Source organism: Oncorhynchus masou, unplaced genomic scaffold, assembly GCF_036934945.1.
Source record: "Oncorhynchus masou masou isolate Uvic2021 unplaced genomic scaffold, UVic_Omas_1.1 unplaced_scaffold_2599, whole genome shotgun sequence".
Taxonomy (NCBI): domain Eukaryota; kingdom Metazoa; phylum Chordata; class Actinopteri; order Salmoniformes; family Salmonidae; genus Oncorhynchus; species Oncorhynchus masou.
The window spans coordinates 42,707-58,331 of NW_027016904.1; the positions used below are offsets into that span (position 1 = coordinate 42,707).

General features: G+C 50.7%; 1 protein-coding gene and 1 pseudogene across 1 annotated transcript; both read left to right on the forward strand.

Annotated features, from left to right (window-relative positions):
- Positions 1-10,786, forward strand: part of LOC135539326 (protein Jade-3-like) — a 30,018-nt pseudogene extending 19,232 nt beyond the window's left edge.
- Positions 10,787-10,797: 11 nt separating this feature from the next.
- Positions 10,798-11,535, forward strand: LOC135539327 (protein Jade-3-like; the record flags this gene model as incomplete). The annotated part of the gene is made up of 1 exon (XM_064965149.1): positions 10,798-11,535. A coding segment is annotated over one exon (738 nt), but the record flags the coding sequence as incomplete, so codon positions are not given.
- Positions 11,536-15,625: the final 4,090 nt, after the last annotated feature.

The window sequence follows — 15,625 nt, forward strand, 5'->3', positions numbered from 1 at the left end:
ATGAGTCTGCTGTTAATGATAATGCAGAGGATTTTCCCAAGGTTGCTGTTGACGCATATCCCACGCTAGTTATTGGGGTCAAATTTTCTCCACTTTTGTGGATTGGGGTGATCAGTCCTTGGTTCCAAATATTGGGGAAGAAGCCAGAGCTGAGGATGATGTTTAAGTTTAGCCAATTGGAATTTGTGGCCTGTATATTTGATCATTTCATTGAGGGTACCATCAACACCACAGGCCTTTTTGGGTTGGAGATTTTGTATTTTGTCCTGTTGTTCATTTCAATGTAATTAGAGAATCCAGTGGAATCTGGTAGTCTATAATAGTTGATTCTTCTAAGATTTGTATTTGATCATGCATATGTTTTTGCTGTTTGTTCTTTGTTATAGGGCCACAAAAATGGAGAAGTGGTTTATCCATACATCTCTGTTTTGGATAGATAACTCTTCATGTTTTAGTGTTTTCCAATTTTCCCAGAAGTGGTCATCTATGGATTCTTCAATTATGTTGAGCTGATTTCTGACGTGGTGTTCCTCCCCACCCGTAGTGTATTTCTGTATTGTTTTAGTGATTCCCCATCCTCAGGTCTCCTCTCCCTGTCTGCCTGTTAACCTACTGTCTCTCTCCTGCCCAGGCGTGTTATGGTCTAGTGACGGTACCATGTGTAGTCCTAACTCTCTCTCTCTCCCCCCAACCCAGGCGTGTTATGGTCTAGTGACGGTACCATGTGTAGTCCTAACTCTCTCTCCCCCCAACCCAGGCGTGTTATGGTCTAGTGACGGTACCATGTGTAGTCCTAACTCTCTCCCTCTCTCTCCCCCTGCACCCCCCTCCCCCCAACCCAGGCGTGTTATGGTATAGTGACGGTACCATGTGCAGTCCTAACTCTCTCTCTCTCCCCCTGCACCCCCCCCCCCCCAAACCAGGCGTGTTATGGTATAGTGAAGGTGCCAGATGGTAACTGGCTGTGCAGGACGTGTGTCCTGGGCATCGACCCCAGTGTCAGCTGTGCCCCATCAAGGGAGGGGCGATGAAGGCTACGAGGGCGGGCACCAAGTGGGCACACGTCAGCTGTGCCCTGTGGATCCCTGAGGTACAAATTAACACCTTTTATGCATTCATCTGTCTGTCAGAATGTGCTGTCAAAACAGTCAAGCTGACTGACGGTCCCGTGTATCTCGAGCTGACTGACGGTCCCCGTGTATCTCTAGCTGACTGACGGTCCCGTGTATCTCGAGCTGACTGACGGTCCCGTGTATCTCTAGCTGACTGACGGTCCCGTGTATTTCTAGCTGGCTGACGGTCCCGTGTATCTCTAGCTGACTGACGGTCCCGTGTATCTCTAGCTGACTGACGGTCCCCGTGTATCTCTAGCTGACTGACGGTCCCGTGTGTCTCTAGCTGACTGACGGTCCCGTGTGTCTCTAGCTGACTGACTGTCCCGTATCTCTAGGTGACTGACGGTCCCGTGTATCTCTAGCTGACTGACGGTACCGTGTATTTCTAGCTGGCTGACGGTCCCGTGTATCTCTAGCTGGCTGACGGTCCCGTATCTCTAGCTGGCTGACGGTCCCGTGTATCTCTAGCTGACTGACGGTCCCCGTGTATCTCTAGCTGACTGACTGTCCGTGTATCTCTAGGTGACTGACGGTCCCGTGTATCTCTAGCTGACTGACGGTACCGTGTATCTCTAGCTGGCTGACGGTCCCGTGTATCTCTAGCTGACTGACGGTCCCGTGTATCTCTAGCTGGCTGACGGTCCCGTGTATCTCTAGCTGGCTGACGGTCCCTGTATCTCTAGCTGACTGACGGTCCCGTGTATCTCTAGCTGGCTGACGGTACCGTGTATCTCTAGGTGACTGACGGTACTGTCCCGTGTATCTCTAGCTGGCTGACGGTCCCGTGTATCTCTAGCTGGCTGACGGTCCCGTGTATCTCTAGCTGACTGACGGTCCCATGTGTCTCTAGCTGACTGACGGTCCCGTGTGTCTCTAGCTGACTGACGGTACTGTCCCGTGTATCTCTAGGTGACTGACGGTCCCGTGTCTCTAGCTGACTGACGGTACGGTCCCGTGTATCTCTAGGTGACTGGCGGTCCCGTGTATCTCGAGCTGACTGACGGTCCCGTGTATCTCGAGCTGACTGACGGTCCCGATGTATCTTGAGCTGACTGACGGCCCGTGTATCTCGAGCTGACTGACGGTCCCGTGCATCTCGAGCTGACTGACGGTCCCGTGCGTCTCGAGCTGACTGACGGTCCCGTGTGTCTCGAGCTGACTGACGGTCCCGTGTGTCTCTAGCTGACTGACGGTCCCGTGTGTCTCTAGCTGACTGACGGTCCCGTGTGTCTCTAGCTGACTGACGGTCCCGTGTGTCTCTAGCTGACTGACGGTACGGTCCGTGTATCTCTAGGTGACTGACGGTCCCTTGTATCTCTAGCTGGCTGACGGTCCCGTGTATCTCTAGGTGACTGACGGTCCCGTGTTTCTCTAGCTGGCTGACGGTCCCGTGTATCTCTAGGTGACTGACGGTCCCGTGTATCTCTAGCTGACTGACGGTCCCGTGTATCTCTAGCTGACTGACGGTCCCGTGTATCTCTAGCTGACTGACGGTCCCGTATCTCTAGCTGACTGACCGTGTATCTCTAGCTGACTGACGGTCCCGTGTATCTCTAGCTGACTGACGGTCCCGTGTATCTCTAGCTGACTGACGGTCCCGTGTATCTCTAGCTGACTGACGGTACTGTCCCGTGTGTCTCTAGCTGACTGACGGTCCCGTGTGTCTCTAGCTGACTGACGGTACGGTCCCGTGTCTCTCGAGCTGACTGACGGTCCCGTGTATCTCTAGCTGACTGACGGTCCCGTGTGTATCTAGCTGACTGACGGTCCCGTGTGTCTCTAGCTGACTGACGGTCCCGTGTGTCTCTAGCTGACTGACGGTCCCGTATGTCTCTAGCTGACTGACGGTCCCGTGTATCTCTAGCTGACTGACGGTACGGTCAAGTGTATCTCTAGCTGACTGACGGTCCCGCGTATCTCTAGCTGACTGACGGTCCCGCGTATCTCGAGCTGACTGACGGTCCCGCGTATCTCGAGCTGACTGACGGTCCCGCGTATCTCGAGCTGACTGACGGTCCCGCGTATCTCGAGCTGACTGACGGTCCCGCGTATCTCGAGCTGACTGACGGTCCCGCGTATCTCGAGCTGACTGACGGTCCCGCGTGTCTCTTGCTGACTGACGGTCCCGCGTGTCTCTTGCTGACTGACGGTCCCGCGTGTCTCTTGCTGACTGACGGTCCCGCGTGTCTCTAGCTGACTGACGGTACTTTCCCGTGTATCTCTAGCTGACTGACGGTCGTGTATCTCTAGGTGACTGACGGTCCCGTGTGTCTCTAGGTGACTGACGGTCCCGTGTGTCTCTAGCTGACTGACGGTCCCGTGTGTCTCTAGCTGACTGACGGTCCCGTGTGTCTCTAGCTGACTGACGGTCCGCGTATCTCGAGCTGACTGACGGTCCCGGGGTATCTCGAGCTGACTGACGGTCCCGCGTATCTCGAGCTGACTGACGGTCCCCGTATCTCGAGCTGACTGACGGTCCCGCGTGTCTCTTGCTGACTGACGGTCCCGCGTGTCTCTTGCTGACTGACGGTCCCGCGTGTCTCTAGCTGACTGACGGTACTTTCCCGTGTATCTCTAGCTGACTGACGGTCCGTGTATCTCTAGGTGACTGACGGTCCCGTGTATCTCTAGGTGACTGACGGTCCCGTGTGTCTCTAGCTGACTGACGGTCCCGTGTGTCTCTAGCTGACTGACGGTCCCGTGTGTCTCTAGCTGACTGGACGGTACGGTCCCGTGTGTCTCGAGCTGACTGACGGTACGGTCCCGTGTCTCTCGAGCTGACTGACGGTCCCGTGTATCTCTAGCTGACTGACGGTCCCGCGTATCTCTAGCTGACTGACGGTCCCGTGTATCTCTAGCTGACTGACGGTCCCGTGTACCTCTAGCTGACTGACGGTCCCGTGTACCTCTAGGTGAGCATCGCTTGTCCAGAGAGGATGGAGCCCATCACCAAGGTGTCTCACATCCCCCCCTCCCGCTGGTCTCTCATCTGCAGCCTCTGTAAACTGAAGACTGGAGCCTGTATACAGGTGAGTATGGTGGTTGGACTGTGTGTTTCTGAACATATTTAGGTGACTAGATATCACAAGTCTCTTGGTTTGTTGTTCACACTCGTAGTGTCTTAGTTTGTAGTATAGTGTGGTTTAACTTTTCTATTGGCTCTTGAAGTGTGTATTAACTCAGGGGTTCTCAAACTTTGGGAGACCCCCTTCTGTGATAGTTAATTAATCAGGTACCCCCTCCTAATGAGAACACAACTGCAGTGAGATAGAAATAAGCTGAGGAGTGTCACTGTGGCAGTGCATGGCCGTCCGAACCAAGTCTCGGGCCCTGGGAAGGGACATCTCCTAGCATCAGAGAGAACATTTAGCAGTTTTCAAGCACGTTTCCTGCAATTCTACACATTTTGCCATGAGGCAGAGACTTTGCAGTTTTAAAGCTTCAATTACAGTGCATTTATGTTGGGGGGGTGTAATACGAGAAGTATTGAGTTGAAAAATGTGTAATTGTTGGGGTACTGTGGATATCAATATCTGTGTGAGTCCCCCAGGCCCATGTTGCCCTGGGGTAAGAACAGGCATTATAGTTGAATAATATGCCATTGTATCACAACCTCTAACAGGTTACCTCGGCCTAAATTAGTTTAATTTGTTAGTAATATTAATTTAAAAATTACATGCAAAAACAAAAAGTTATATATATTTTGAAATCTGCCTGCGGACCTCCTGCAGGAGCTCACTTTGACAACCCCTGAGTTAATGAACCTTGTCCTCCTGCAGGAGCTCACTTTGACAACCCCTGAGTTAATGAACCTTGTCCTCCTGCAGGAGCTCACTTTGACAACCCCTGAGTTAATGAACCTTGTGCTCCTGCAGGAGCTCACTTTGACAACCCCTGAGTTAATGAACCTTGTGTTCCTGCAGGAGCTCACTTTGACAACCCCTGAGTTAATGAACCTTGTCCTCCTGCATCCCTCAGTGCTCAGTGAAGAACTGCACCATCCCGTTCCATGTGACGTGTGCCTTCGAGCACAGCCTGGAGATGAAGACTGTCCTGGATGAAGGAGACGAGGTGAAGTTCAGGTCCTACTGTCTGAAGCACAGCAAGCCCAAGAACCAGGCCTCCTCCGACCCACCAGCCCCCGGCCTCAGCCCCTGTCAGCCAGCCCACAACAAGCAGTCCAAGGCAGGGGAGGCAGGCTCCCGGTCTCAGTCCGGCCCGGCCCAAACCCCCCAGTAGACCCAGAGAAGGGGGCCTGAGGGCCCAGAGGTTGTTAGAACTAGAGGAGGAGTTTTCTACTCTGATTCACCCTGAGGAGCTGGCCCTGAACCTGGGCCTCCCTCCCAGCCTGCTGGACTTCATCTACCAGTACTGGAAACTGAAGAGGAAGAGCAACTTTAACCGTGCTCTGCTGCCCCTAGTGAGGAGGGAGGGTAACCTGCTGCTGTTGCCTCATGAAGACAGCATCCACACACGGATGAGGATGTTCATGCACCTCCGACAGGACTTAGAGAGGGTTAGTATTACTTTTATTGTATTTAATATAGATATACACTGAGTATACAAGCATAAAGAACACCTGCTCTTTCCATGACAGACCGACCAGGTGAATCCAGGTGGAAGCTATGATCCCTATTTATGTCACTTGTTAAATCCACTTCAGTGTAGACGAAGGGGAGGAGACGGGTTAAAGAAGGATTTTTAAGCTTTGAGACAATTGAAACATGGTTTGTGTACACTACCATTCTAAAGTTTGGTCACTTATGAATGTAATTGTTTTTGAAAGAAAAGCAAATTGTCCATTAAAATAACATCAAATTGGTAGACATTGTTAATGTTGTAAATGACTATTGTAGCTGGAAACGGCTGATTTTGAATGGAATATCTACATAGGCGCACAGTGGCCCATTATCAGCAACCATCACTCCTGTATTCCAATGGCACGTTGTGTTAGTTAATCCAAGTTTATCATTTTAAAAGGCTAATTGCTCATTAGAAAAGCCTTTTGCAATGATGTTAACACAGCTGAAAACTGTTGTTCTGATTTAAAGAAGCAATAAAACTGTCCTTTAGACTAGTTGTGTATCTGGAGCATCGGCATTTGTGGGTTCAGTTACAGGCCCAAAATGGCCAGAAACAAAGACCTTTCTTCTGAAACTCGTCAGTCTATTCTTGTTCTGAGAAATGAAGGCTATTTCATGTGAGAAATGTGGATTAGCTAACAACGTGCCATGAGGATTAGCTAACAACGTGCCATGTGGATTAGCTAACAACGTGCCATGTGGATTAGCTAACAACGTGCCATGTGGATTAGCTAACAACGTGCCATGTGGATTAGCTTAACAACGTGCCATGTGGATTAGCTAACAACGTGCCATTGGAACACAGGAGTTATGGTTGCAGACATGTATGTACATCTATATCTATCTACATCTATGTAGATATTCCATTAAAAATCAGCCGTTTCCAACAACAATAGTTATTTTAATGGACCAAAATACGCTTTTCTTTCAAAAGGACATTTTGGACATTTGTAAGTGACCCCAAACTTTTGAACGGTAGAGTATGTGTGCTATTCAGAGGGTGAATGGACAAAAGATCTAAGTGCCTTTGAACGGGAGTGGTTGCAGGCGCCAGGCGCACTGGTTTGTGTCTAGAACTGCAATGCTGCTGGGTTTTTCACACTCAACCCTTTCCGTGTATCAAGAATGGTCCACCACCCAAAGGAAATCAAGCCAACTTGACACAACTGTGGAAGTATTGGAGTCAACATGGACCAGCATCCCTGTGGAACGCTTTACCGCCTTGTGGAGTCCATGCCCCGACGAATTGAGGCTCTTCTGAGGGCTAATGGGGGTCGGGGGCCAACTCTATTTTTTAGAAGACGTTATCCACACACATACGGATGGATGGTCATGCACCCCAGACGATATTTTATATCCGTTGTAAATTATACTACACTGAACCCAAATATAAACGCAACATGTAAAGTGTTGAAATTAAAGATACCAGAAATGTTCCATACGCACAAAAAATGTCTCAAAATTTTTGTGAGTGACTTAGTTTACATCCCTGTCAGTGAGCATTTCTCATTTGCCAAGATAATCCATTCACCTGACAGGTGTGGCATATCAAGAAGCTGATTAAACAGCATGACCATTTACATAGGTGCACCTTATGCTGGGGACAATAAAGAACACTCTAAAATGGGCAGTTTTATCACACAACACAATGCCACAGATGTCTCAAGTTTTGAGGAGCGTGCAATTGACATGCTGACTGCAGGAATGTCCACCAGAGCTGTTGCCAGAGAATTGAATGTTCATTTCTCTACCATAAGCCGCCTCCCAACGTAATTTTAGAGAATTTGGCAGTATGTCCAACCGGCCTCAACCCCAGGACTTCCACATCCGGCTTCTTCACCTGCGGGGTCGCCTGAGACACCTGGACAGTTGATGAAACTGAGGAGTATTTCTGTCTGTAATAAAGCCCTTTTGTGATGGAAAAACTCATTCTGATTGGCTGGGCCTGGCTCCCCAGTGGGTGGGCCTATGCCTTCCCAGGCCCACCCATGGCTGCGCCCCTACCCAGTCATGTGAAATCCATAGATGAGAGCCTTATTTATTTCAATTGACTGATATCCATATACAGTACATTCTAAATTATTCACCTTCCTCTTTTTCCTCATTTTGTTACGTTACAGACTATATTCACTTTTTTTTTTATCCTCATCAATCTACACTCAGTACCCCATAATGACAAAGCAAAACAGGTTTTTAGAAATTTGTGTAAATTTATCTTAAAAACAGAAACGGTATTTAAATAAGTATTCAGACCCTTTGCTACGAGACTCAAATTGAGCTCAGGTGCCTCCTGTTTCCATTGATCATCCTTGAGATGTTTCTACAACTTCATTGGAGTCCACCTGTGGTAAATTCAATTGATTGGACATGATTTGGAAAGACACACACCTGTCTATGTAAGGTCCCACAGTTGACAGTGCATGTCAGCATTGAAGGTCCCCAAGAACACAGTGGCCTTCATTCTCAACTAGAAGAAGTTTGGAACCATCGAGACTCTCTTCCCTGCCAAACTGAGAAATCAGGGGAGAAGGGCCTTGGTCAGGGAGGTGAGCAAGAACCCCAATGGTCTCTCGGACAGCTCCAGAGTTCCTCTGTGGAAATGGGAGAACCTTCCAGAAGAACAACCATCTCTGCAGTACTCCCCCCAATCAGGCTTTTATGGTAGAGTGGCCAGACGGAAGCCACTCAGTGAAAGGCACATGACAGCCTGCTTGGAGTTTGCCAAAAGGGACCTAAAGGACTCTGACCATGAGAAACAAGATTCTCTGGTCTGAAACCAAGATTGAACTATTTGGCCTGAATGCCAAGTGCCAACCTGGCACCATCTCTACTGTGAAACGTGTTGGTGGCAGCATCATGCTGTGGGGATGTTTTTCAGCGGCAGGGACTGGGAGACCAGTCAGGATCGAGGGAAAGATGAACGGAGCAAAGTACAGAGATCCTTGATGAAAACCTGCTCCAGAGCACTCGAGACCACAGACTGGGGTGAAGGTTCACCTTCCAACAGGATAACGAACCTAAGCACACAACCAGGACAAAGCAGGAGTGGCTTCGGGACAAGTCTCTGAATGTCCTTGAGTGGCCCAGCCGGAGCCCAGACTTGAACCCGATCGAACATCTCTGGAGAGACCTGAAAATCACTGCAGCAACGCTCCCCATCCAACCTGACAGAGCTTGAGAGGACCTGCAGAGAAGAATGGAATAAACTCCCCAAATACAGGTGTGCCAAACTTGTAGCATCATACCCAAGAAGACTCGAGGCTGTAATCACTGGCAGAGGTGCTTCAGCAAAGTACTGAGTAAAGGGTCTGAATACTTATGTAAATGTCATATTTCAGTTTTTTATGTTGAATAAATTTGTAAAAAAATTGTTTACCTGTATTTGCTTTGTCATTATGGGGTGTTGTGTGTAGATTGACATTGTATTTAATCCATTTTAGAATAAGGCTCTAATGTAACACAATGTGGAAAAGAAAAGGGGTCTGAATACTTTCCTAATGAATTGTAAAATTGTTACATGTTGAGTTTCTATTTTTGTTCAGTATAGTTCTATGAACTCCGAGCTCAAGATCTGAGTTGGGTGCTTCTATGGGATGGCAGGTAGCCAGGGGTTGCCGGTTCCAATCCAGGGTCTTACAGGACGAATCTGTCACCTTGTTGTTCCCTGCAGGAGAGGAATTCTGTTATGGGCCCGTACATAATATAACCTTCCCTTCAGAATGTAAAAAGTTAAGCAAGGAATGAGAGTAGGCTACCTGCCACGTAACAGGGAGGGGGAGGGTTACGGTGTTGGGGAGGGTGACAGAGGTTAGGGCTCAGGTCTCTGGAATGGTTAGGGGTCAGGCCTGGGGGCCAGAGAGGTTAGGGTATATAAAAGTGCTTCAAAACTCTGGAATATTGGGGGTGGGGAATGAGTGCAATTCAGAAGAGCTCAAATCTCTTGAGGGAAGAAAACGAATTCAATTCCTGTAGATATTCCCTCAAATGTATGCTAAAATAGGCATATGAAGAATTGTTTCCATCACAAGTTTTACTAAATCCACACACAAGTAATCAAATGTAAAAATAATTATACAAGGATCCAACCAAAAAGAGAGAATAATAATCATGACAAGTACAATAGATCTGTAGCTTGACCTCTAAATCAATTAATTTATCCCAGGGGAGATGGAAACTATAAAACAGCCACTAGATGGAGACCGATTGCTGGGTGGCTTAGGGTGAGTGTTTGTTAGCTCACCTGACGGCCATGTTGTGTCCCCTACAGGTGAGGAACCTGTGTTACATGGTGAGTCGGAGGGAGAAGCTGAAACTGTCTCAGAGCAAGGCCCAGGAGCAGATCTTCAACCTCCACGTCAAACTGCTCAACCAGGAGATCTCCGCTGGTAAGATTTGTGTGGCCGTATCCGAATAACCATACTTGCATAATAGGTATTTTTGATATGTGAAAAAATAACATTTTATAGTATGTGAAATTAGTATGCTTTAAAGGCCAGGATGTCATACTCATTTATGCATTAAAAAAAGTATATATTTTTCTACCTAGGCAAGTCAGCTAAGCTACTGAGCGATATCCCTATGGGGCTAGTTAGTGACCATCAGTAAATTAAAGTACATGGGACAATATTATAAAATGTCAATAGCTCCAAATTTCAATGACTTAACCTCAAACCAACTATAAATAGTAAAAAATCATATTAACAAGACAACTAAAAGATGTGCAACATGAAAATATCTTCCCATTGTGTAATTTATTGATGGCCCTAACTAGCCCCAGAGCTAGGCTACTCTAATTGACTCATTTGTAGTCAGTCATGGCCACTGCATTTCTTTCTGATTGGCCCTCATGGTGGTGTGGGAGGAGATGGGGACTAACCCATAATTCTGATTGGCCCTCATGGTCTTTTTTTCTCCAGGTGTGCCGGTGGACAGCATGTTGTTCCGGCCTCCTCCCAGAATCACCCTGACGCTGAAGATGCCCAAAGTGTCGCTGGGTAACGGGAAGGCCGGCTCCAAGTCAGGCAACGGCCCCTGTGTCCAGATAACAGCGGGAACGTTCACCAACGCAGTGGGGAGGGAAGGGGCTAGGGGGAAGGGGGGGTAAGGGCGGAGGGTTAGGTAAAGGAGGAGGGAAGCCTCAGCTCCATGGGCGAGGCAAGAGAGAGGAGTGCTCCAATGGCAGCCTGCTGTCTGCTTCAGGTCAGTCACGTAGGGAGGGGAGTAATGCCACTGGACCAACACTGACTAACCCTGCTGCCAGGGGCTCAGCCCTGACCATTAAACAGACTGGCAAGCCTCTAATGGGTAAACCGTTGACGCTCCACCCTGCCCTACATGGCCACCCTTCCAATGGAAACGGCAAACTGGACCAAGAGCGGACAGGCCCCGTCCCTAGATCCAACGGCGTGATGGAGAAGATGGTGGGCGTGGCCCAGAAGGACAGCTCTTGTCAGACCCCCAGCGAACAGGAAACCAGCGAGGGTTCAGGGGTCAAGGCCAGCCAATCAGTCAGCTTCAGTGATTCCACCATGGAGCACTTCAGCCGGTCGTTCAAGGAGGCGACGGTCAGCTTGGTGCGGACCACGGAGGACCTGCGGGGGGGGACAAGGTGTCCCAGGAGGGTAAAGGCACCAGATCAGCCCAGACCGACCCTGGGCCAAACTAGTTCCCGGAGTCCCCCAGGGACTCAGTGGTACCAGATCAGCCAAGGACCGACCCTGGGCCAAACCAGCTCCCGAGTCCCCCAGGGACTCGGTGGTACCAGATCACCACCCTACAAGGAGACGGATGGATACTGCCCTGACCTGGAACTCAGTGACTCAGGAGCCAGAGGCTAAAGGTCAGAGGTTGAGGCAGGGTAGGGTAAAGCAGAGCCTGGGGGGTCCAGTAGGACCTCAGTACAGAGGTGACAGCCATGACATGACCTTTGCCCCCGGCTCTGTCTGAGTGAAAGCAGCTCTCTGGTCATGGGGCAGAGCCAGAGCCCCTACAATGGCTGGGCCATCTATCTATTGTACACAGGGACAGGAGCACAGGACTGCTGCATGACAGGCGTCCTGATTCAAATCATCACCTCAGTGGGACTCTAAGCCACGTGTCTTCTTTAATGGATTTTTGTTCTCTTTCCCTCTATGCTCGGTGTGAACGGAATGCCTTTGGACTGTCTCCTGATTAAACTACTTGTCTGTTTATTTCTTGTCTTCTTTGCTCTGGCTGGAAATGATTAGAGCCAGAATGATGGGGGTTTCTTTTTTTTGGGGGGGGGGGGACACAACTTACTGATGTCACTTGAGTGTTTTACATCGGAGAAATTAAAGTGTAATTTTTCCAACACGAAAGTCTCGGAAATTGACATCCAAAATTAGCAATTGTCCAATAAAATATGTTTCAAATGCCGATTTTCATCCTATCGGCCGTGCTCTATAAATGATTTTCTGTTCTGTACTAACCTCCCTATCTAGGTCTACATAATAGGTGAGTCTCCTCAACCTCCCTCTCCTTTTCTCGCTCTTTGATCTCTTGAACTGCCAGCATTAGCATCTCTTGAACTGCTAGCATTAGCATCTCTTGAACTGCCAGCATTAGCGTCTCTTGAACTGCCAGCATTAGCGTCTCTTGAACTGCCAGCATTCGCGTGCCTCTTGAACTGCTAACATTAGCATCTCTTGAACTGCCAGCATTAGCATCTCTTGAACTGCTAGCATTAGCATCTCTTGAACTGCCAGCATTAGCATCTCTTGAACTGCTAGCATTAGCATCTCTTGAACTGCTAGCATTAGCATCTCTTGAACTGCCAGCATTAGCATCTCTTGAACTGCTAGCATTAGCATCTCTTGAACTGCTAGCATTAGCATCTCTTGAACTGCTAGCATTAGCATCTCTGGAACTGCTACCTATCCTTTCACATAATTTCAGATGAGGAGACTGTCACCAACAGCCAGTTCTTCCGTTAGTCTCCATTTCAAGAGTTGGACAGAGGGAGGTTGTATCTCTTTAAGGGAATCATTGTGTTCAATAGCGCACATGTTTTTGATATGTATGAATATGAAATTCACTGACTGTGTATTGGTATGATTTTGTATCCTTTTTACTAGGGAATAAATAGTATATTTAATCACTCGATATTTGGTGACATTTTGACCCCTGGAACAGAAGAGCTGCAGGGTTATGGAACCTGATGCTATGGTGTACGACTGGTGGGGATGTATGTTCTGACTGGTGGGGATGTATGTTCTGACTGGTGGGGATGTATGTTCTGACTGGTGGGGGTGTATGTTCTGACTGGTGGGGGTGTATGTTCTGACTGGTGGGGGTGGGAGGTTCTGACTGGTGGGGGTGGTGGAGGATCTGACTGGTGGTGGTGGTGGAGGGTCTGACTGGTGGTGGTGGTGGAGGGTCTGACTGGTAGTGGTGGTGGTGGAGGGTCTGACTGGTGGTGGTGGTGGAGGGTCTGACTGGTGGTGGTGGTGGAGGGTCTGACTGGTAGTGGTGGTGGTGGAGGGTCTGACTGGTAGTGGTGGTGGTGGTGGAGGGTCTGACTGGTGGTGGTGGTGGTGGAGGGTCTGACTGGTGGTGGTGGTGGTGGAGGGTCTGACTGGTAGTGGTGGTGGATGGTCTGACTGGTGGTGGTGGTGGAGGGTCTGACTGGTGGTGGTGGTGGAGGGTCTGACTGGTGGTGGTGGTGGAGGGGTGGAGTGGTGGTGGTGGGTCTGACTGGTGGTGGTGGTGGTGGTGGACTGGTGGTGGTGGATGGTCTGACTGGTGGTGGTGGTGGTGGAGGGTCTGACTGGTGGTGGTGGTGGTGGATGGTCTGACTGGTGGTGGTGGTCTGACTGGTGGTGGTGGTGGTGGATGGTCTGAGGGTCTGACTGGTGGTGGTGGTGGTGGATGGTCTGACTGGTGGTGGTGGTGGTGGAGGGTCTGACTGGTGGTGGTGGTGGTGGAGGGTCTGACTGGTGGTGGTGGTGGTGGAGGGTCTGACTGGAGGGGTGGTGGTGGTGGTGGAGGGTCTGACTGGTGGTGGTGGTGGAGGGTCTGACTGGTGGTGGTGGTGGTGGAGGGTCTGACTGGTGGTGGTGGTGGTGGAGTTTCTGACTGGTAGTGGTGATGGTGGAGGGTCTGACTGGTCTGACTGGTGGTGGTGGTGGTGGAGGGTCTGACTGGTGGTGGTGGTGGTGGAGGGTCTGACTGGTGGTGGTGGTGGTGGAGGGTCTGACTGGTGGTGGTGGTGGAGGGTCTGACTGGTGGTGGTGGTGGTGGAGGGTCTGACTGGTGGTGGTGGTGGTGGAGGGTCTGACTGGTGGTGGTGGTGGTGGAGGGTCTGACTGGTGGTGGTGGTGGTGGAGGGTCTGACTGGTGGTGGTGGTGGAGGGTCTGACTGGTGGTGGAGGGTCTGACTGGTAGTGACTGGTGGAGGGTCTGACTGGTGGTGGTGGAGGGTCTGACTGGTGGTGGTGGTGGAGGGTCTGACTGGTGGTGGTGGTGGTGGAGGGTCTGACTGGTGGTGGTGGTGGTGGAGGGTCTGACTGGTGGTGGTGGTGGTGGAGGGTCTGACTGGTAGTGGTGGTGGTGGTGGAGGGTCTGACTGGTAGTGGTGGTGGTGGTGGAGGGTCTGACTGGTGGTGGTGGTGGAGGGTCTGACTGGTGGTGGTGGTGGAGGGTCTGAGTGGTGGTGGTGGTGGAGGGTCTGACTGGTAGTGGTGGTGGTGGAGGGTCTGACTGGTAGTGGTGGTGGTGGTGGTGGAGGTTCTGACTGGTAGTGGTGGTGGTGGAGGGTCTGACTGGTAGTGGTGGTGGTGTGGTGGAGGGTCTGATTGGTGGTGGTGGTGGTGGAGGGTCTGACTGGTAGTGGTGGTGGTGGAGGGTCTGACTGGGTCATAGTGGTGGTGGTGGAGGGTCTGAATGGTAGTGGTGGTGGTGGAGGGTCTGACTGGTAGTGGTGGTGGTGGAGGGTCTGAATGGTAGTGGTGGTGGTGGAGGGTCTGACTGGTAGTGGTGGTGGTGGAGGGTCTGACTGGTGGTGGTGGTGGTGGAGTGTCTGAATGGTAGTGGTGGTGGTGGTGGAGGGTCTGACTGGTAGTGGTGGTGGTGGTGGTGGAGGGTCTGACTATAACCAGTCACAGCCCAGTCGTCCTACTGGCCTCCACTATAGCCAGTCACAGCCCAGTCCTCCTCCTTCCTACTGGACTCCACTATAACCAGTCACAGCCCAGTCCTCCTCCTTCCTACTGGCCTCCACTATAACCAGTCACAGCCCAGTCCTCTTTCCTACTGGCCTCCACTATAACCAGTCACAGCCCAGTCCTTCTTCCTACTGGCCTCCACTTCCAGTCACAGCCCAGTCCTCCTCCTTCCACTATAACCAGTCACAGCCCAGTCCTCCTTCCTACTGGCCTCCCTCACAGCCCACTGGCCTCCACTATAACCAGTCACAGCCCAGTCCTCCTCCTTCCTACTGGCCTCCACTATAACCAGTCAGCCCAGCTTCCAGTCCTCACAGCCCAGTCTCCTTCCTACTGGCCTCCACTATAACCAGTCACAGCCCAGTCCTCCTTCCTACTGGCCTCCACTATAACCAGTCACAGCCCAGTCCTCCTTCCTACTGGCCTCCACTATAACCAGTCACAGCTTCCTACTGGCCTCCACTATCCAGTCACAGCCCAGTCCTTCTTCCTACTGGCCTCCACTATAACCAGTCACAGCCCAGTCCTCCTCCTTCCTACTGGCCTCCACTATAACCAGTCACAGCCCAGTCCTTCTTCCTACTGGCCTCCACTATAACCAGTCACAGCCCAGTCCTCCTTCCTACTGGCCTCCACTATAACCAGTCAGCCCAGCCCAGTCCTATCCAGTCACAGCCCAGTCCTTCTTCCTACTGGCCTCCACTATAACCAGTCACAGCCCAGTCCTCCTCTTCCTACTGGCCTC